Here is a 22,578-nt window from a genome sequence, read left to right as displayed (position 1 = left end):
TTCATTGAAACCCCACTTTACAGTAGGAAAAAAATAAATCTAAATTTATAGTTAAAACAACTTATTTTAGAGAATATTCCCCTCTCTTGAATCCCCACAGGTCATCCATATAAGACATCACCCCCTACCAGTTAGCTTAAGGGCTGGAAAGCCAAACCCTAAGAGGTCACTACCTAGTAAGTGCAAGTCAGAGGCATCATCTGTGATCAGCTGTCTCATTCTGATTTAAGAGTCTGCCTACTGGCAATACAGATAATATCTCTGGATGGATGAAGTTCATATTTATACTTCACAGGTTTCTTGAAGTAGGTAGCTTTCTACTCTAAAGGAGAAGAGAAAAAACAGAACAACTTAAGCAAAGCAACAGAAAACCCAGCTTACCTATCCTATAAAAAGAACAGTCTAAACAAAGCTCTTAGACTTCTTCCTTATTTGTTATTCACAGAAGTTGTAGCTAGGCTTGAGACAGGAATTTGCAAAGAAATCTGTCATCAGTAAAGCAGCAGCCTGTAACTCACATGAAAGCAACAATTAGTTCAAAACTCTATGTAGTATCAGTAGGCATTGAAGAACAGCAAGAAGCATACTCTAGCTGTTCTCTCAGCATGTCATTGAACCCAAACATACTCTGTGCTTCAGAGAAAGCACTAAAATCCCTCAATAGAAGGGATTGCTTCCAGTTTGCTTCATCTTCACTTCTCCTGTGTCCCTTGCCTTCGCATCCTGTTTGCAGCAGATTGAGCTATTCTCCTGTCATTCCACAGTGAAAATTTAGAAGGAAGAGTTGCTGTTCTGATCCTTTGATCTCTTGCAGACTCAGCATCTTACAACACGTTAGACTTGCCGAGCTCACGCAGCCCATGGCTAGATAAGGGAATAGTCCTTCCTATTAGTTGTCCAGTATGTTAGTCACTCATAAGCAGAAGATAGAAAACAAGTGAAGTTGAGACAAGTTGTAAAATCACGTTTTACAGAAGTTGCAGCAAGCAACTATGTCAGGAATAAACCCTTGAGTATTAAAAATATCCAGAAAGGTTTTCCACTGGGAACCATAACTGCTAGTATAACATTTTTAAGTTGTTCAAGCTACCAAACAGTTCCACTGGAAAGGGTGTATTATTAAGGTGGAAACACCTAGTAGTCAACCAGATCAGCCATAAGCACACAGATCGGTCATGAGGAGCACAGAAAAAAAACATACTGAAATGAATATAGCAAATGCCTTTAGAAAACAGTTAAATGAGTTAAAGCTAACTTTAAACACCTACTGCAAAAAGTCTAAAGCCATCAGGCATTATAGTTTAACTAGAAGTTATGATGTTTCACTTTCTACATCTGCTATGTTCAGCTAATAAGATATGGTCTAATGATTAACTCATGGCCCAAACAGGATAATGTCTCCTTGTTAGAGATCAAATAGAACAGGTAAGTTGTTACTGATCAGTTTGGTACACAACCAGCACTGTAATTCAAGGTAGTTCACCAACTTCTTCTGGTTAAAGACGTTTAAGAATTAAGCTTGTGATCTCAAGAAGTTATCAGAAAGTACTGTGTAGCATAGCAGAAAGACTGCCTATTCCATTTATTTTTAGAGGTCCATGTATCAAGCAAATGTGGCTTTTAAGTGCTATCACTGAGGTGTTTTAAAAGGTGCATATTATATTATCTTGTGCAAAAAGTGTAGAAATTAATACTGACAAATATTTCTTGCATAGTACTGCCCTCTAGTGAAGTCACATGAATCAGCCAAATAGAAGAGATATAGAGTGATATAATAGTTGTCTAAAAGGCATAAGAAGAAATGCTCAGAACAATATACAAATATTAAAATTCCTATTTTGTTACAACAGCTTGTTTCAAGATTTCACCTCAAAGTGTGAATATGAAAGACAAAACATTCAATTCTACCAACCAGACTGATCAAAAACACATCTATTCGCATCAAAAAACAGCCAAACTTTAGTTCAGGCTACTCAGTGCTTTCAAGAAATACAAGTCAAGTACGAGTTAATTTGTTTCAATATGGATATCCCACAAAACCCCCTCTATTTCAAGAATATTTTGGTATAGAAGAGATTTTCTTTATTCATAGCCTAATTAGCTTTTTATTTGAATTCTGTTAAGCATAAGGGAAGTCACATGACGATACTTTTATCCCTCATAGCAATTTATATAGTTCAGTTGCCTATACTGAACACCATTTCATATGGATACAATGCACCCTTGTCAGCATTGCTTCTGATTGAGCAGGTAAGCTAGTCCAATTAAACAGTCTCAAGCGTGGTGCACTTTCATGTGTCATACCAACACAAGCTCAGGAGTATTGCCTGTTAAAGAGGAACTTGGACTGCACCTTTCTTGAAACGGTACCTTTCTTCTCTGTGCACCTAGACTCCACAGTTTTCTTGAAAAGCAATCTGACTCTACAAGTAATAGACATCTACTTTCTCACACTAAAGAAATCTGTCTCCATCTGTGGCTATCTACACATACTACCATTCTAAAAATAAAAATTGGAATTCAAGAATTTTATCTCTAGAACATCATCAAGCATGGCAAACAGTGACAGTGGTTCACACATCCTCCCCTAAATTGTGAAGAGTAAACAGAAAGTCTCCTAGTCTGCCATCTTCAGATGCATTGATCTCATGGACAGCTGGGTTTTAGTTTTGTTGAGGTTTGTTTTTTTTTTTTTTAAAAGCTCATGCCATACAGCTTAGAAAATCATTCAATATGTTAACCAATAAAAATCTCAGTTCTTTCATGGGAAGTTTTAGCATCCAATCTTCAGTTGCTCTAAGATCATATAAATTTTTGAATAATGTGGCTATAAAAAAATAATCTCAAAGCATGGAGCAGACGACTGACCAAACTGAACTGGTATGTTCAGTATGGCATTTCTTGCACAGTCTCTTGTACACAACATGAACAGTGCATTGAGTACTTGTTTATCCATTTCTTTAACATTCATCACTACAGTATCTTGCTACACATTCACCTTCATTTTTCATATTAATGTTTTCTCTCCACCATAGAGATTCAAAGATTGTCCCACTTATTTGTCAATGTTTAAGTGGGGAAAAAAATGCAGTCAAAGTTTGTAAGATGCAGAAACCAAGTATGACAGCCTCTACGCTACAGCTGTTCTATTACGCACAGTGAACTTGTGCTTGCAGGACATACAATATGTAAAGTTACCTCTGACTCAGTTGTAATACTGAACATAACTGTTTGCCCAGTTGCCATCTTCTGCATTGCTCCATCAGGCTTAGAAGAATATTAACCTCCTTTCCAGACGCAACTCTAAAATCCCAAAGTACAAAACTATCATTGATCCATCAGTTTAATATCTACAGTTGTCCAAGAGTGTAATAGGAATCAGGCTGTTAAAACAAAAAACACTCCAATTGGTTTGCTATTTCTGTTATTTACTGCTTCATGGAGAAGTGAACATAATCAAATACCTACATTTCCTTCACGGTTAAGAATTGACATTGAAGTGATTAAGTGGTAATGACAATGAACACTACTAACTTCTGATTTCTCAATACCTGATGTCTACTTAAAAGAAAATCAGTAGTAAACAAGTGCTTTTAAGGTTAGACAGATTATAAAAGGCTTTAAGCTTTTTGGCTGTTAATGAAAATAAGTCAACTGCAAGAAAAGTAAATCATAGTCTGGACAAAAATTAGGTGTGAAAAGGTCATTAAGTTTGTCAGTAGACAAACTGAGCTTTGCAACATCTCTTTGAGGCTGGAGGAAAAAGGATCACTTTACAATTTCATAAGAAATCAAATAATGTGTATTAAATGTTTTGGAAAAACTACAAAGCCAATTATAATCATCCTTCAAGGACATGCTAAATGAGATGCACAAGATCACTTAAAAATTAATCTGCCTATCATTGTGTGAGTAATACGTTATTCTGCCTTGAATTCAAACAGCAATCTGGAGCTGACAACAACTATTGTATTAATACCTAAGGCAATGTAAAACCATTTCAATGCAAAACACATTAATGAAAGAATAGATGCAAGCTACATCATCTGTGAAACTGTTTCAAACAAAGCACTGCAGCCCTAATTTATCATTTTCTTGTTATATTCCACATTTATAGATGGGAAAGCTGTCAGTATAAATCATCAAGGTCATGGATTTGCAGAGCCCCCCTGAGGATCACTTGTTCACATTTCTTACAAAACAATTTCAAATATCAAGTGCTGTACTTCAGTACTACGCATTACATAATGCCGAAGGAGTAGACTTTGTGTTATTAAAGCTTAAAACAGAAAAGCAACTATCAATTCAAGTTTATGTTAAAAATTGAGCCATACCAAGAAATAAGTTTAAACAATAGCACGCATTCAAACATTGCATGTACTTGAGAAAAATGACATCTGTTTGTGCTCGTCAGTAATATTAACATATCATGTGAATATTTGTAGACGACATCTACACTTCTGATGAAACTACTATTTTATTATTATTTCCCCTTAAGTTAAAAATTTAGAATACACATCTTCCCTAGTTGCATCTTTCCCCCCGTTCCCAGTCTTCCAAAGTGTCAATTAATATAAAGAAAAGACTATTCTTCAGTGTATTCAGCAAGGAAGTGCAACATGAAGTGAGTTTTAGCATTATATTCTAGAAGACCAAGCTAATAAGGATAAGCTCAAAGTTAGTCACAAGAAACATAACTGCAGCTTCCATGGCTAAAACTACTTTTTTATTTTTTACATCCATTCACAGAAGCATGCAAGTTTAAAAACTTAGTTGTACAAGAAGCAAATTTACAAAATGATGGAAAAAGTAATTTGTATTGCATAGATTAAGACTAAGTGTTAAGTGTTTGGGGTTTTTTTGCCCCCCAGAACAGGCATATTCTCCCCTCCACTTACCATTTAAGAGTTACTACTATCCTCTGACACAGAATAGTCTTGCAAGAATTGGTAGTTACTTGAACTTAGAACTACTTATTTTTCTGAAGATATTGCATACTGTTTTTCAATGAAGTGCCCATTGCACTTTTTTGAACATTAGTTGTACTGAGGTGAATAAATAATAGTAAGAACCTCTAGCTGTGATGGAACAAAAACTTGTCCAACATGAGTTAAATGATATTATAACAGTAAAACCAGTATTGTGGAATTAAATCAATCCAATAAAGAACCAATCTTACTGACAATCACTGTCCCCTCAAGCTTTTCAGATGCTAGAGCCAAGCTTAAACAGAGGGGATATCTCACACCACTAAGTACAATAGAGTAAGTGCCACCCATCACTAAGTACCACTGCTAAATCCTGCAGGTCCACATAGTAGACAGACTGCAGAATCCCTGAGGTTGGAAAAGACCTCTGGAGGTCATCTGCTCCAGCACCTCTGCTCAAACAGGGTCGCATAGAGCTGTTTGCCCAGGACCGTGTCCATATGGGTCTTTAATATCTCCAAGGAGGGAGACTCCACAATCTGAGCAACCTGTGCCAGTGATCAGCCACTGTCACAGAGAGGAAGAGTTTCCCGATGTCCACAGGGAACCTCCTGTGTTTCAGATTGTGCCCATTGCCTCTGGTCCTGTCACTGGACACCACTGAAAAAAGCCTGGCTCCATACTCTTTGCACTCTCCCTTCAGATACTAGTACACATTGATAAGATTTCCCCTGAGCCTTCCTCTTCTCTAGGCTAAAGAGTGCTAGCTCTCAGCCTTCCTCATAGGAGGAAAGTCCCTTAATTATCTTTGTGGCCCTTTACCGGGCCCCCTCCTGTAGCTCTGCATCTCTCTTGCACTGAGAAGCCCAGAACCGGACCCAGCACTCCAGGTGTGGCCTCACCAGGGCTGAGCAGAAGAAGGATCACCTCCAGTGACCTGCTAGCAATACTCCTCCTAATGCAGCCCAGAATACCATTAGCCTTCTTTGCTTTCAAGGTACATTGCTGGCTCATGGTTAACTTGGTGTCCACCAGAACCCCCAGGTCCTTCTCTTCAAAGCTGCTTTCCTGTTGGGTGGTCCCCTGCATATATTGGTGCCTGGGTTTGTTCCTCCTCAGCTGCAGGACTTAACACTTCCCCTTGCTGAACTTCACGAGGCTCCTGTCAGCCCATTTCTCCAGCCTGTCAAGGTCCCTCTGGATGCCAGCACAACCCTCTGGATTATCAGCCACTCCTCCCACTTTTGTGTCACCTGCAAGCTTGCTGAGGGTACAGTCTGCACCATCATCCTGATCATTAATGAAGATGTTGAACAGGACTGGACCCAGTATTGACCCCTGGCATACACCACTAGTGACTGGCCTCCAACTGCACTTCATCTCACTGATCACCATCTGCTGGGCCTAGTCATTTAGCCAGTTTTCAATGCACCTCACTGCTCACCCAGCCCATCTCTAAAGCTTCTCTATGAGGATCTTATGGGAGACCTTCAATGTGGGCTAGGTTTGGCTTCCCAATGGGAATTTGGAAAATGCAGATCATTGACAAGATACATTAGCATGTTATAACAGTAGTGTGTCAAGAGCTGAAGGCTGAAGTGGGAAGCATTACTCTCAGTTGAGTTCAGAAGTGTTCTTCAGAATACAACTTTCGAAGCTTCAAGAGTTGTGCTATGCATATCTGTCCATAAACTTGGTTTCAGAATTTTGATTTACTTTTTTAAAAAAGGTACTGTAGCAATATGAATAAGGTATAGAAACAGTACTCAACTAACTGTTGTTATACTCAATTTCAAACAAATCATGCTGTTAAAACAACAGTATTCTGCTTTACCACACATCTAATTGGTATTTTTGGTTTTGGTCCTAACCTCTAAGTTTGCTACACTCCATAAAAAGTTACGTTTTTGGAAAATTTAGACAATTCAGTCCTGTGCCCACCTCCTAATAAAACAAATACCTCAGGAAGAAAACCTGCTCGTTAGAATGGGTATAGTAAAAAAACCAGAAACAAAGCTAATAGAACAAAAGTTTATAGGGCAAATGTAAGCAGCAATTTGAGAATTTACTGTTATGGACTTCAATAAGGTGAGAGACTTGTCAAATACAACTAAGATGTCTGCTCTAGCTTATCCTTATACACTATCCTCAAGATGTTTAGCCTCATACTAGACACCTTTCATCTCCCTCTGCAATCAAGTGTTAGAGAAGCTCTGTTTTTCCTATAGAAGGTTAACACTACTGAAAAGGGTTCAGACTCCAGAACCTCACAGCCAGACACTGTTATAGGTCCAGAGAAGCCACAGTTGCCACATTCTGCAGGACTGTCCCCAATGTCATCACATGGAAAACTATATGGAACAAGCCAATTTATTTTCCACTTAAAAGTGTGGAGTTAAGATCCTCTCTCTAAACACTCCTTTTACTCCTCCTCAATCATCTTCCTTGTATCTCATTTCTATTCTCATTTGAATGATATGGTGTTAAGAAGTGCCATGAAACATTTAATTTGCTCCTTTATTCAAATATTAGCTGTTGACTCCTGAAGATATTTCATAGGAAGCTTAAACTTGAATTCAGATCTAATTCTGAGAATAACTCTTGCTTTTAACCAAGAGCATCTGCACAAACCTACACCATCTTCTGTATTAAGTCATCACTGAAAGTAGTTCTGAAGAAGCCCTGACCTTCCCTCCCAGGGAAGGTCCTTAAGACTCCTTAAGCTGGTAATTTCTATGTTAGTACCCTCCCAGTGATTTACCTTCAGGGATGAGATGCTTTCTGGTTCAATATGTATTACTAATCCCTCCCCAAATTAGTAACTAGCATTTCACAGAAATTGAGGAACTCAAGAATTTTTCATACCAAGGTTCATTCCTTTAGCATCTTCAGCTTTAACGGTATATTTCATGCTACTTCATTCAGAAGCTGGGAAGAAGCTCACAACTCAACAGTGAAATTCTGCATTTTTCCCCTCAAACTACAAGAAAAGCTCTTCTCTGTACATATCACTAGGTCAAATTTAGTGAACTGGTTTTGAAGTTTGAAGCCATAGAAAATGAAAACCAGCAAGCTAATGACAACCACATCGAATTGTAGCATTATCTACCTTTCTATTATACGCAGTAACACAAGTCCTCAGCTGTCAGCAACTCTAGTCCAGCACGATGCTTCAATTTCTGTTGTCCCCCATCCACCACCTCCCCCCAAAAAACCCCATACCAAATGTTACAACATTGTGTGTGGTCTGATAAGTTGTCTGTTCTTTGTTGCATGAATAGCTCACAATGTACTTCAGAGTAATACATTAAATCAACCTGGGCCTTGAGAGGCCCAGAATACTGAATTCATGCTAATAGTACTGCTTAAAAAATAGATTTTAACTAGATTAGTCATTGGGGTAAATTTGTTAGTTCCATAATTTGAGCTATAGCCATTTATAATCTAAAGAACTCCAATCCCCTGCATCCGTCTTCCTGTGGAAGCAAGAGAAATGCTTTCATAGAGAAAGCCTATGAGTACACAGATACAGAATTGAGCTTTTGCTCTCAGTATCTACTCAAATTCAAGGCTGCCTGCTGCCAGTGCCAAAGCCTCTTTTCCCCAGCTTCTCACAGTATTGTATATTACCACAATACAGAAGTGCAATTTTAGAACAGCCATAATCTAATTCTTCCCACTGAAGGCCACACAAAGCAGTACTGTTACTAATTGTAGAATGGGTAAGTTGTACTTCAAGAGACTTAAATAGAATCACTTGATTCATCTGTTTCATGGTACTCTTCCAGAAATAACATTTTAAGATGAAATCAGTCAACTGCAGTCAGTGCAGGCACAGCACTCCTATTTACTTTTAGTATGTGTTAAAGTAGTAGACATTCAATGCAAAACCATTCTTAATTAGGCACTAAAGTATTTGCTAACATATCACTTATTACAATACAACCTTCATTAGATGTTGATTTAGAATAGATTTTTCTTTAGAATAACAAGGTGAATATGACTATACGGAAGACCAGATACACCTGTTCTTAGCTTCCCTTTAATAATACAATTGTAACACTGGCAATGGAACAGACTGAGGATATTCAGAAGCCAGGGGAACATAAAAGTCAGTTATGTCTATACTGCAAATCCTCAACTCTTAACTAGTATAAACGAAAGACCTGAGACCACCTCTGCTCAGAGACAAGGGAACTCAGATACCACATACTGTGCCCCCATCTATTTGCCCTACTCTTTTTCCATCATCTGCTAAGCAGTTGTGGAAAATTTTGAAGTAGGTGTCTCTGTTCTTGTATTCACCCTTATATAAAAGCTATTCTCTTTTTGTGCTCAAAAAAATCTACCACCAATTATCAAACAGTGGTTTGATGACTAAGCACAAAGGCCTCCCACCTTTAGAAACTGGGACAAACAATTTGATAGGCATGCAGAATGCTGGCTAAAAAATACAGGAGCCTAACTACCTGCTTGTCAGATGTCTAAATCAGAGGCAAGTATTACAGACAATGTCTCACAGGCTTGCCTGTGCATTAATGCCTTTATCTTAGCTAGAGGTGATTTTTTTTTTTTAATACAAGACTAAACGGAAAAAAATCCAGAATGCTAAGAAGTGGAAAGTTACCAAGAGAAAAACAGTTACTCCTTCCAGAATCATGCTTCTCCTTCTCTCAAGTGGAGGGAGTGGAGTAATCCAAACTGGTATAGACAGAGAGTCTATAGTCTGGGCCAACCTCTCCTTGAGGCTTAGGGAAGAGTGTGACAGCCCAGGAACTTTCCACTGCTGAAGTAATTTTTGCATTAAGTCGTACCACTGGGAAAAGCCCAGCCCCTGCTATAAACTAGAATGCATGTACATGGCATGCACACGCTGTCAAGGTCTGAAGAGTGGATTGCAATTGTGTCCATGAGAACAGCACTGTCATGCTGTCACAGCTGGAAATTGCTTACATATGGAAGCCTGAGCATCACTGGTAGTGAGCAAAGCGTTATGAAAGCACTAGAGCATAAACAAAAGTATTCTGCTCCAACTTTGAGAGCAGTCCTTCTAATAAATGGTTTTCACTGTCCATGACACATTTCTAACTCAGCGTACCCACGTATCAAAGCCAGCTCACTGTTTCAGCATAAAGATTCTACGATTGCCTGCAAACAATTACAAAAAAACCACTCATATCAGAGACAGACAACAACCACCTCCTGTGTGAGCTCATCCCTAAAACTTCTATGAAATAGGTCCTCCATTTCTCCCACCCTGGCTTAACACTACTGTTAAACAGAAGCGATATTTTCAGAAGGATTAAATGCAGCAGTTAAAACCAAAGTAAATAGTAAATCCATGCTCCAGGCATTTGCACGGACAGCTTGGTTGGAGTTTTCAAAGCAACAAATTAGCCTAAAATATTAGTAATTAAGACTATTTTAGTTCTCATGCTTGATGTTTCACCTCATTTACCACCCAGTGTTTGTACAAGTCCTAAATACAGTAAGACTAAGGCAACAATACTGAGGACTAAGGTATTGTCTTCATCTGAGAAACTACATAGACAACACAGCACACTGAAGTTATTGAACATTAAATGGAAGTCACATATTTTCAGGTTCAGCTAGTTTTGAGGACAGAAGCATATTGTGATATTCAGCTGAACAGTGCCTACAACCGATCTGTGCTCAAAAATAAACAGGAAAATAACATCAAAGTAGGGAATACTAGCAATAAATTAAAAAATCTCCAATGCTACTTTTTTAAACATTGTTTATATTTCAGTCAGCAATAAATTTGTGCTAAATAAAACAATTTGCATTTTAGATGCTTATAGAAGTTTACTAACAGTTACAAAAACCATACTTGGGTAGCTGTTTGAAAGAAACACTGAGGATATTCTCCCAGCTAATGAGTTTGTTCTTAGTGTTAATCTCATGGAGGTTAAAAATCACTACATGTGCTCTGCAGTAATGTAACTCCGATAATTAAGGAAAACATTTAAAAGCTGACATGTTATTACAGGCAAAGCGAACGTCTAATCTTTTTTGACCAGTACATGATCGAGATGTCAGCAATATAGCCTAAATAATTTTGTGACCCATGTCAGTCAGAAAAGGCTTAAAGTAACAAAATTTATGATTTGGGTCAAGTTAAAGCACTTAATCAATGGGGCTGAGTGGAATTCAGTTCTCCTGAGATACCTACTAGCTGATCCACCAAATTGCTCTCCTATCTGTTCCACAGAGCCTGATGACCGCTGAGCTGCCAGTGTTCTGACACTTACATCTAAGAACCTGTTCTGAACTGCCTCCTGTAATCCTGCTGTAACTTACACCACCTGAAGTCACCAGTACAAAAAGAGAGAAAGTCATTAGCTATGTTTGTTACTCAATTTAGATTTAAGAGTCTAACAGTAGTATTTAGCAGGTATTTCACCCTCTTACCCAGTTACAACTAAAACACTCTCTCTTCCCTCTTCCTTAAATCCTTGTTCTACAATAATTTTATCCATTTATCCTTCGCCTGACATCAAGCTACCACAAAATATCTCCTTGACTAGCAATGCTTCAAAATAACTTATTGCATGAGCTATTGTTATGGAGCCACTTAGAATTCACTAGCAAAGCTGTGTGGGGACAACTTGACTATGTTAGAGCCAGGCTGCCATGGAAGAGAAAGTTATTTTCAGCAAGGACATGAACTTAAAGATTAAAACCTATCCAGAAAACACTGACTTCGGAGATGTTTTAAAGCTTAGTCTGTAGTTATCTTAAGCTTTAAAGCTTCATCTTTGTTGCAAAATTTTACCTTGATGACAAGTTAACACATGTACCATTACAAACAGGCTGATTATTCAGTGACTGAAGAAATAGAACAGATTGGAAAAGCAAGTGACCACATGAACATCAGATGTTAGCCAAAGGTAATAAGTTAAACTGTTCCTTTCCTTTCCACATAAACGCAAGAGTCACGCAGTTGAACTAACATAGCCTTAATCATATGATTTACAATCAGTTACAGAATGAACACTTGACTCTAAGTTACAGAAGAACTGCAGTAGTTTAGCTGCATGCTTAGGACTAACAAGAATATTCCCAAGGCTTTAGAAAACAAGACTCTAAACAGTTTCAAACTATTTGCTTTTAACTTCTTGATTTAAGGCACACATCACAGAAGATGCTGCAGATGCTTCATACCTAAAACTGCATCCAGACATGCATAGATATTTACCCTTACTCAAATTCTAGTAATACAGAACTGTAAAGCAATGCTCTGTTAAAGACATCACTTTTTCATTTATTGAAGAACAGACTTTTGTAAAAGACAGTTATGATCAAGAACATTTTGCATACTTCTTTACAAATCAAGTTATTCAGTCAGACTTTTCATTGTAAAGCTCTGTAGAGATAAAAACATCAATGTAGAAAAGTTGTAAAGGTTATATTCAGTATTAAAGACTGACCAGACCAAGTTTAGGTTATGCCATAGTTCAATGAAAAAAACCCCAATATTTAGTTCTCTACTGCTGGATGGAGAAAGAGACATAGAGGCTTAAAAGCAGTAGGAGCCAGTGAATGTGTGTTACAAGCCATAAGGAATAATGTGACCTGCCCTCGCAGAAACACATTGAAATTAAGTCTGATCTGTGCTCAAGTACTGAAACAGTGGTTCTTAAGCCTGCAGTAAAAAAGTTACTCCTTTCATTCCAAGAACTTAGAAGTAGTGTTTCAAATTATGAAAGTCCAGAGCTAGAAGACACTGCTGAAGCTGTTTAGCATGATGACAGTTTTCCATACAGGTATAGCCCATGATAACCCCAAGTATCATGAATGTAAAGAGCTGAAACATTTCCATAACAACTTACTGTGTAAGTGATAGCTGCCAACATTCCAATCACAGTCAAGGAACTAATGGAAAATGAAAGAGCAGTCAAGCCATCTGCAAAAAAAAAAAAAGCCTTTTGAAAATTCATACAGTGGATGTATAAGAACATTTCTTCCTGAATTAGTTTCCTGAAGATATGCAAGTTCATTACATTGAGGGAAAAAAAATTGAGACATCATTACCAGTCATAACAACTTGGATGAAAAATCCACCTAGCAAGCTTTTTTGTCAGCAGTAGATCCTCCTCCAATACTTCGAGAAGCAGGACAGCCACCTCACGCTTGCTGTAAGTTCACAGATGTTGCATTCAGTCAAGTGGTTGAATACCCACTAATGAACTTGCTCCCATAGCCGTCTAGGCTCCATTGAGTGCTGTGGTAATTTTCACAGTTTACACATACATTCTGGATGGTTCATCCTTGTTTTGTTTGTTATCACCTGATTTCTCACAATAAAGCACTATCTAGAGAATCAGTTAAGCACAGATCCTTCAAACAACCACACAAGCCAGACTGCAGACCTCAGCTTCACTCAGACCATGTACATCCAGATGTACAAACTGGAAAATGGTCAGGGGACTAAGCCTCACTATCACTCGAGAAATGAAAAGGGATAGTAGAAGAAAAGCGTTACCAAACTCATCCCCAAAGGCAAACTCCCTGAATCCTCCTGTATAGTTTTTCACAACAGCCCTGTCCCTAACCTCACCATGCAGGACACAACATGGCAAGCTTTATTGGTTAGATAATAGCTACTATAAGTTTCCATGCTACTATAGAAATTAGCTTTAAGCAATCAATTCAGTGTTTGCACCCAGTCATAACTGAGCTACTACTTAGTGTTCTCATGTCCTCCCTTCTAGTTAATTCAAGAATTTAGAGCACAGTAACTTTTATTCCTATTCACACAGAATTATTAGCCAGTTTTCTTTCATTAGCTGGTTTCCATTCTTTTTTCCCTGAACATAGCCTCAAGCATTCATGAATTGAGAAATCCTGTTAGAGTTATCCTCTATGAGAAGCTGCATCTTTCTTCTGAGCAACCCTACAGGCCTCCTTCCAAAAACTAATAGAATAGCACAACCAAATCCAACTTCACAGCTCAAATCTTTCCTTCGCTATTTTTGCTTGATAATACCAAACAACTTTCCAAAAGCCAACAGCAATATGTTCGTAAGTTTAGTTTTAAACATAGCTGTAGTATTTGAAAAAACAATAAAACAACCCAAACCCAGCACTATTGCCCCTTTAGTACTTGTGAAAATTTTACCTCTGTTCTGAAGTTTAGGGGGAAAAACCCCACACATAGGTGACCCCTATTTCTAACATATCACACAATTTACTTAAACACCATATTTGATGATCCTCCTGTACATGTATTTGAAACCAACTTTTAATATCTATTTAAAAAGTCTGAACTATGTTCAATGGAACATTAAGAAACTAACTGGCTGAAAATTTGATAGTTGTATACCAGAAGTATATTATCAGGCTCTGCCTCAGTGGGTGTGTTTGCATTCCTTTTATAATCCCACTACAAATTCAATGGACAGAGAACAAACATTCAAAATTAAGATCTTTGTATTTCTTAACTGCAGAAAGACAAAGGAAAAGGGTAAGTTAATATAAAAACAGGACAACAGGTCCAAGTAAAGACAAGAGGCAAGAATTTTGCCCTCATTTCTCCAGCACCGGGCACACAAAAGAAACTTTTGCAACAATACTGACTGGGGACTTGCTGGCTGTGGAGTAGCTCTGCAAAAATCCTGGGGGGTCTTGGCAGACAGCAAGCTGACGATAAGCCAGCAGTGTGCCCTGGCAGCATGGAAGTCCAACAGCATCCTGGGCTGTATCAACAGGAGCATGCCCATCTATTAAGGGAAGGGACCATGTATGGAATACTGCAACCAGTTTTGAGGCCCCTGCTACAGGCAAGATTGATAAATCTGAGCAAGTTAAGGGGAAAGCTAAGTTGGTCAGAGACTGAAGCATATGCTGCACAGGGAAGTTGAGGGAGCCAGGATTGTTCAGCCTGGAACAGAGACAGCTTTGAAGAGACCTAATATAGCCTACCTGCTTATCAAAGAGGTGGAGCCCAGGGTCTTCAGTGGTGCCTAGTAGTTGAGTGTGAGACAATGGCTGACAGTGTGTATACACACATTGGATAAGAGGAGAATTTTCTTCACCATGAGATGAAAGAGTCTCCATCCTTAGGGGTTTTTTGACAGCTAGCTGATAAAGCCCTGAGCAACCTGGTCTGACCTTACAGCTTCCTTCTTTGTACGGGAGATTGAAATAGATGACCTGAGGTCTCTTCAGTCTGAACTATCACAGAATCACTAAGGTTGGAAAAGACCTGTAAGATCATCAAGTCCAACCATCAACCAACAAACACCACCATGCCCATTAAACCATGTCCCACAATGCCACATCCACATGTTCCTTGAACACCTCCAGTGAGGGTGACTCCACCACCTCCCTGGGCAGCTTATTCCAGTGTCTCACCACTCTCTCAGTAAAGAAATTTTTCCTAATATCCAGCCTGAACCTCCCCTGGTGCAACTTGAGGCCGTTTCCTCTTGTCCTGTCACTCGTCACTTAGGAGAAGAGACCAACACCCACCTCTCTGCAACCCCCTTTCAGGTAGTTGTAGAGAGCAATAAGGTCTCCCCTCAGCCTCCTCTCCTCCAGACTGAACAACCCTAGTTCCCTCCAAATAAGACTTGTGCTCCAGACCCCTCATCAGCTTCATCACCCTTCTCTGGACATGCTCCAGCACCTCAATGTCCTTCTTGTAGTGAGGGGCCCAAAACTGAACACAGGATTCGAGGTGCGGCCCCACCAGTGCCGAGTACAGGGGCACGATCACTTCCCTGGTCCTGCTGGCCACACTATTTCTGATACAGGCCAGGATGCCGTTGGCCTTCTTGGCCACTTGGGCACACTGCTGGTAATATCCTGTGAAATTAAGTCACAAGAGAATGCTGGTAGAGTCAGAAATCAAAACTAGACTTCCACACTTCAATTCAGCATCTTAATGACTAAACCTTCTTAGAAATAAACATTAGCTATACTCTACTTTCATAGCAAGGACATGTACAGAGCTGAATATTTAATTGACAGCCATATCAAGGTAGCCTAGAAAAATTAGCTTACATCTCAGCTCAACCACTGTCACTACCTGTATAAACAGTTTAAGCATTTTATTCTACGCTGTCAGTTAGAATCTTTGTGAAGCAAGAGAAACACAAACAAGCAGACAGCCAAAATCATGAACTATGGACTTGTCCTCCCTATTTCCTATGCTTGCAAGCACAGCTTTCAGCACAGCATGTATTATAATGAAAGACTCTACAAGGAAGTCAAAGGCAACAAGAAGGGCTTCAAGTACATAAGTGGCAAGAGGAAGACTAGACAAAATGTGGGCCTGCTGCTGAGTGGGGCAGGGGCCTTGGTGACGTAGGACATGGAAAAGTCTGAGTTTCTGAATGCCTTCTTTGCCTCAGTCTTCACTAGCAAGACCAGACTTTGGCAAACCCAGGCCTGTGAGACTGAAGGAAAGGCTGGAAGGAAGATGTACCCTTGGTGGAAGAGGATCAGTTTAGAGAATACTTAAGCAAACTGGACATACAAGGTTGATGGGCCCTGAAGGGATACACAAGTGCTGACAGAGCTGGCAAATGTCACTGCAGGGAACTTTTAGTCAGTAAAACATTCCTAGAATAATGCAGAATACAACTGGACCAAGGCTTGTAGCATTGTATTCTAAAACATTCAGACAGAAGCCAATACTCTGATACATAGCAAGAATGAGGCACAAATATTAGAGTACTTATGCATTTGGATTAATGCTTGTTAGATAACTTTAGTTACCATTTTTCTGGATACATTTGGAAAGTGACATCAAGTCTGTCTTAACTCACCTATAAAACACTTCCCTCACACCTTTGCTCTAGAAACACACCCTGGCTAAATACACGAACTGAATAAGCTAAAGGTTAAATACAACTTCAGGGAGCTTGGTCTTCACAATAGTTCTTTATAGCCCTACCATAAAGTATAACAAATGCAAACAAAACAATTTTAGAGAAGGTCAATACTAGGAGAACAAAAAAATCATAACAACCATAGGATTTTCCTGTCTAAATAGACAAAGTCACTTACAAAACAGTCTCATTCTTACAGCAAACAGCAGTATCAAATTAATCAGGTAAGCATTCAAAGCTGTCATATGACACAATACACACTCACCCTACTGAAGTTCACTGATTTTAGGGTATCCAAGTAACACTTAAAAGCTGCATCAGGTGAAGACTCCATGGAAGAAAGTACCTTCCCTTGCCCACCATTGATATCACAGAACACAACACTGGAATCCTTGCTGTCAAATAGGGACCCTACTGAAAGCAGACACTGCCAGTGTCTTCTCTCTGTACTCTAAAGACAGTTCTGATTTTTTTTGTCTGAACAGAAGGAGAACAATCTTATTGCGAAGACTTAATGTAGGTGAGTAGTTAAGATTCAAGTTAGAAAACTGGTACCAAGAAAATTAGTTTTCTTGTTCAGTCAATGATGAGTATGCCAAAATAAGTTATTAGCAAGTTATGCAAAGCTCAGAACAAATCTCAAACTTACGACTACTTCCAAATTCTTCAAACAGGAGCTTCACTTTCTCCCACTCTGTGGAATTCTTCTTGTTGGGAATATCCAAAGGGACAAAAGCACTGTAACAAAGCAAAAAAAGTTATCTCACTTACCCTAATTAGTCAAATATCAAAATAATTCTACTTCCAAGTTAAGAAACTAGAAATCCATTTATTCCTGACGAAAAATTGTATGATGGCAAGTTTAAAAAATTCTGAAAACAATGTTTAGTTTTATTCACGTTACCCTCAAATGCTGTATTTAGACCAGCAGAGTACATGTACGAGTGTGTGCAGAGTAATGTCTGAGGTCAATAAACAGTGATTTTCTATTTACCAGTCCTAATAGAGGTAAGGACCCTACACTCAAGCATCATTAAAAGATGTATTAATCTTAATTATTATCCTTGTTTGACTCACATGCAGAGGAGCAAAAAGACTTTAAGCATCAATTGAGACAAATGCTCTTATAAATCCACACTTCTGGAAGCTAGAATAAAACAATTAATCATTCCCACACCAAGCATTACAGTTTAAAAGGGACATGTTTATCTTCTATTATTACAACTAAAGTAACAACACATCTGCTGCATTCCATTGTTGTTCTATAGTTGACCCAGAGAACTGAACTGCAGAGAAGTTCATTAAGTATTTTTAACCTTCCAATAAGCAGAGACTAGCAAAGAGTGCTCAGAAGAATGTCAGGTAGAACAGTCCTCTAGCTGAAAGCTTCCTGTGGTCAGTCTCCCCATCTAAAGTCCAATAAGAGTAACTCTTCAGCATCTCCACAGACAAAACAGCTAGTTTTCTAACAGCTGGAAAACCAGTACCTCCATACCAATCTGAAACCATAGCTTCCAGACATAAAACAGAATGCCTACAAGTCACAAGGAAGTCAGATTTGGAGGGAAACTTTTTAGGTAAAGAATTCGAGAACCCAAACCAAAGTCCATAACGAATGCTCACAAGAGTCTTTTGGACTTTTGTGAAAAAATTACATAATTAGATCCTGGCTTCAAGTCCCAATAAACAAATGAATAACAAATATGCATCTTCCAGGACTATGCCTCAAACTTCAAGTACAGAATATAAGCATGTGTTTCAAAGGTTAGTGCTAAACTAACTGTGTGCACTTACAATGATCACATCAAAACCAAAACCAAACTGGCACTCTGCAAATAAAGTTAAAATTTTAATTTTTAAAATCTTAACTTCTAGAAAAATGGAGGTTTTAGCTTCTTGACTGTGCAAGAGGTAGATTAAGACTAGCATTTACTTAAGTTGATGCATGCTTGCTGACTTTAGATTTTGTTCTTATATCTACCTCTAGTATTAATTCTTCCTGTAAAATAGCATCCACTCAAAATCAAGACAAAGGTATTAAAACAAAGTTAGGCAAAATTTCTACTTACAAGAGATTAGCAAATAAACCTGCAGTTATTTGTGTTGCTAAAAGGGTTAAATAGGAGACTCTGGGAAACTAAATGAGCTCAAGTCCTTTTATTCTGGCATCAGTATGAATTTGCTATCTGCGGACCACATGCAGGGAACAAGTGAGATGGAAGAACATCTTAGGATATTTATAACTTGCTTGCCTTTTCCCTCCCTCCAAGAGCAATAGGGTTAAAATATTTTTGGTTTTGCTGAGACTACCTACAACCAGCATGTCAAAGGACACTAATCAGAGCAGAAGCCACAGTACCTATTACACACACTCTTCAATTAGTACTCAGCTAAATCTTGACTGAAGATGGACATCTAATTCTGTTCCTGCTCAAGTTCCATGCTTCAAGGGCCTCAAAGGAATGCAGGAGCTATAAATTCACACACTTTAGTCCCAAGCAAGCAGGAATCTTATTTCTTCTCCTGAACAGGGTCCCTCAACTAGTAGCAAACTAGCCCAATTGAACTGACTTTTGGCCTCTAGTTTAACAGGCCACAAGAAGAATGAGATGTCTAGGCATCCTAACTCCATCTACAGACCTGCATCCAGTCCACACTCCCACAGGATCTCTAAAACACAGCCCATCCATTGCACCAGCACAGCACACAGCAGTTCAGGCCTATTCTTCATGCACTCTAAGCAAGACAAAATTGGACACAAGTCATGGCTTTTTTGCTATGTTGACTAAATGGTCAACACAGCCTGAGTGCCATAGTAGCCATCAATAGACAGAGTTTTCCATGCTAAATAACTCCATTCACCTGTCACTGTGCTGCACTACAAGTCAGTCCATTGACAGCGAGTGAATAGAGTACAAGTGTCAGTGCAGGGTTTTACAGGTGAGAATCCAGTTAACACAAGCAAACAGAACAGCTCAGCTGTGAGGCTATGTCTTACACTTGGAGTTCTGGACACAAGTGGAATTATTAACAGCAGTAATTTTAATAATAGAAGCAAACTGCTATGCTGTTTAAAACACATCCTGGGAATATTATGATTAAGATTTAGATCAATATCTAGGCTGCGGAACAAGGAAAGCAAATGCAAGACAAGCAGTTTAAAACTATTAATTTTTGGCAGGGCTAATAACACTAGTGTAGATGGGTCAAGTTTGATCCTTAAATCAAAGACCGCCATTAACTGTCATCCTTAGGAAAATAATTTCTAACACACTAGATTTAAACTCATTTCCTTAAAGCGAGTTCTGCTATAATATAATTTGCATAATTATTTATAGGCTAATGTGCATAATTATTTATAGGCTAATATGCATAATTATTTATAGGCTAATGGTTCTAGAAAATTTAAGGTAACCAGTTTAATTCCAAACACTGACAGTCAGGGAAACATTCCTGTTAGAACCAAACATTCATTAGCCTCAAAAGCAAATATTTTAGTTCAAACCAGACTGCTGTATAAGGGTGTGTTAATGTAGGTTATAGTCTCTCAAGCCCTTTGGCTCCAGCACGACATTTAGAGTATATAAACTATATTCAAGGAAAGTAGGTAATTTCTAAGAAGGGAAAGGCATTACAAGTAAATATTAGTTCTGAGTATGCCAGTATAAATTTGTCCTATACTTCGCTTTTAATGATACTCTGTGTCAATTACTTGTGTGCAGAGCATTTAAGTGCTGTTACAGACACGCACGTTTTTGTCACAGCAAGAGGCTTTGTAACAGACAACTGGAGTAAGAGGTATAAATACTAGCCCTGCTAACAATTTAGACAATGGAATCCTGCTCTTGAGCTGTGTCATTAACTTAGAAAAACCTCCAAGATCATCTGGCACAAAACAGATATTATGTTTCCCAAAACAGTCACACAGATCTCTAATGGAGTAAGCTAAACATCTATATAAGAATAAAATATTCTTAAACTTCAAGCTTAATCCAGCTTTTATGATTTCTTTGAGGACTGCTGACCAGGAAAGAAGTAGGGACTTCTTGTGTAGAGCTATCTTTAAAGGAACCAAGCTATTTAATGACCTGCTTTAATTTTTAGACTGGATATTAGGAAAGATCTCTTTACTGAGAGAGTGGTGAGACACTGGAATAAGCTGCCCAGGGAGGTGGTGGAGTCACCATCACTGGAGATGTTCAAGGAACATGTGGACGAGGCATTGTGGGACATGGTGGTGTTAGTTGATGGTTGGACTTAACGATCTTACAGGTCTTTTCCAACCTTAGTGATTCCGTGAATTAAGATTACTTGCTAAATCAATCAGAACAGAAGTTGTCTTGATATGAGACACTAGTCATGTAAGCACAAGAAGATAGACTATTTGCTAGGCATCTAACAGGAAATACTCCAACCCTTCTTGCTCTTTAATCTGTGTGCATGAGTATTCTAGTCCATTAAGCCCAGCCTCCTAAAATTAAATCCAATATGTAAAACTCCAGCCTGTTTTAATGTTGGTCTGATCCCAACCACCAGTGAGAAAAATCTCCTGCTACTGCCAGGTATAGGCAGTACTGCAAGACTGATCTTCACTACCACATTCAGTTGAGCCCCTCATGTAGAAGCTTCAGCTCCAACACTTACCTCTTCCCTATCACACTGAGACTTCTGAGGCTGCTCTTTGCCTTTGCTGTGCAGACAGCTGACTAACTCTAACGGAGGAGTTCTCTCTAACAAGCATGTACATAAACACTGAGACACCTGCTATTTTATATATATAAAAAACCATACCAGAACCAAAGTTCATTTTTCTTTAGCACAGTCACCTCATTTGCTTCCTAAACTGAGCTGTTCAGTCTTGTAATTTCCCTTAAAGGGGTAGTTTCCCTTAAAGGGGACAGACAAGAATTATATTCTTCTGCAGCAGCATCTTAAGTAGCAATAGTGCTTTTACATTCCGAGGGCATTAGGATGATGCTACTATTTAACCATTACCATCTCAAAAGAAATTAAGCAACTTCATACACATAATAGCAGAAAAAATGTTCCAATTAGAACCCAGAAATAATAAAATCCCTATCAGTATCTAAAGGAGCCCTGCCTCCCTGCAGCAGATACTCCTGCTGTTTAGATCAGTGGGTTTCAAGTCTGTACCTGCGGAGAAGGAGTGTTCAGTAACTAACTTAATCCCAGGCCAAGTACTACAGCTGTCTGGTTTGCAAGCCAATCTCAATGTCATATGGCACAGTATCAGAGGGGATCGTGGAAGCCACTGTAATTTAGAAGTTGTGAAGAGTTGTAAAGAACAAGCCTAAGAGCACAGAGGACAATTAGGAAGTCAAGAACAAAGTCCTATCTTACTGGAAGAGAGGAACAAACATGCTTACAGCTACTGAGGATTCAGCTGACACCTACTAGAGATACTGCAAAATTTTCTAAACTGGATATGTTATACAGTGTGTGTATATATATGTATACCTATGATATGAGCCAACAGTCAGAGAAACAGCTCTTGTCAGAAGCTTTAGCTTAATCGTGGTCTAGAAATACTACTAACTCAAAAACTTCTTTAGTCTCTCATAATAGCAAATATGTTACTTTTAAATTTAAAGGACAATAGACTTCTTAGAAACATACGTTAACTGTTTATCAAAACTAAAACAATATTCCAATAAGGTGGTATACAATTAGAAGCCTTAATTTCACTCTAGTTTCTACTTCACACCCCAGTACTTCAACATGGATCATTTTAGCATACGTTCTGTAAATTTTACCAACTTTATTGCTGCAGT

General features: G+C 38.6%; 1 protein-coding gene across 2 annotated transcripts in view; it reads right to left on the bottom strand.

Moving 5' to 3' along the window:
• The window catches only part of LMBRD1 (LMBR1 domain containing 1), an 88,192-nt gene that overhangs the window by 42,089 nt on the left and 23,525 nt on the right, over positions 1 to 22,578 (bottom strand). For both annotated transcript variants that reach the window (XM_059832972.1, XM_059832979.1), the window contains 2 exons: positions 17,436 to 17,524; positions 12,782 to 12,855 (listed from right to left, as the gene is read on the bottom strand). In XM_059832972.1, coding sequence (XP_059688955.1) covers positions 12,782 to 12,855; positions 17,436 to 17,524 — 163 coding nt within the window. The remainder of the gene's footprint in view (positions 1 to 12,781; positions 12,856 to 17,435; positions 17,525 to 22,578) is intronic.

Source organism: Gavia stellata, chromosome 2, assembly GCF_030936135.1.
Source record: "Gavia stellata isolate bGavSte3 chromosome 2, bGavSte3.hap2, whole genome shotgun sequence".
In the NCBI taxonomy this organism is placed as follows: Eukaryota; Metazoa; Chordata; class Aves; order Gaviiformes; family Gaviidae; genus Gavia; species Gavia stellata.
The sequence above is the reverse complement of the archived record's forward strand: the minus strand, read 5'-3'. Positions and strand labels throughout refer to the sequence as shown.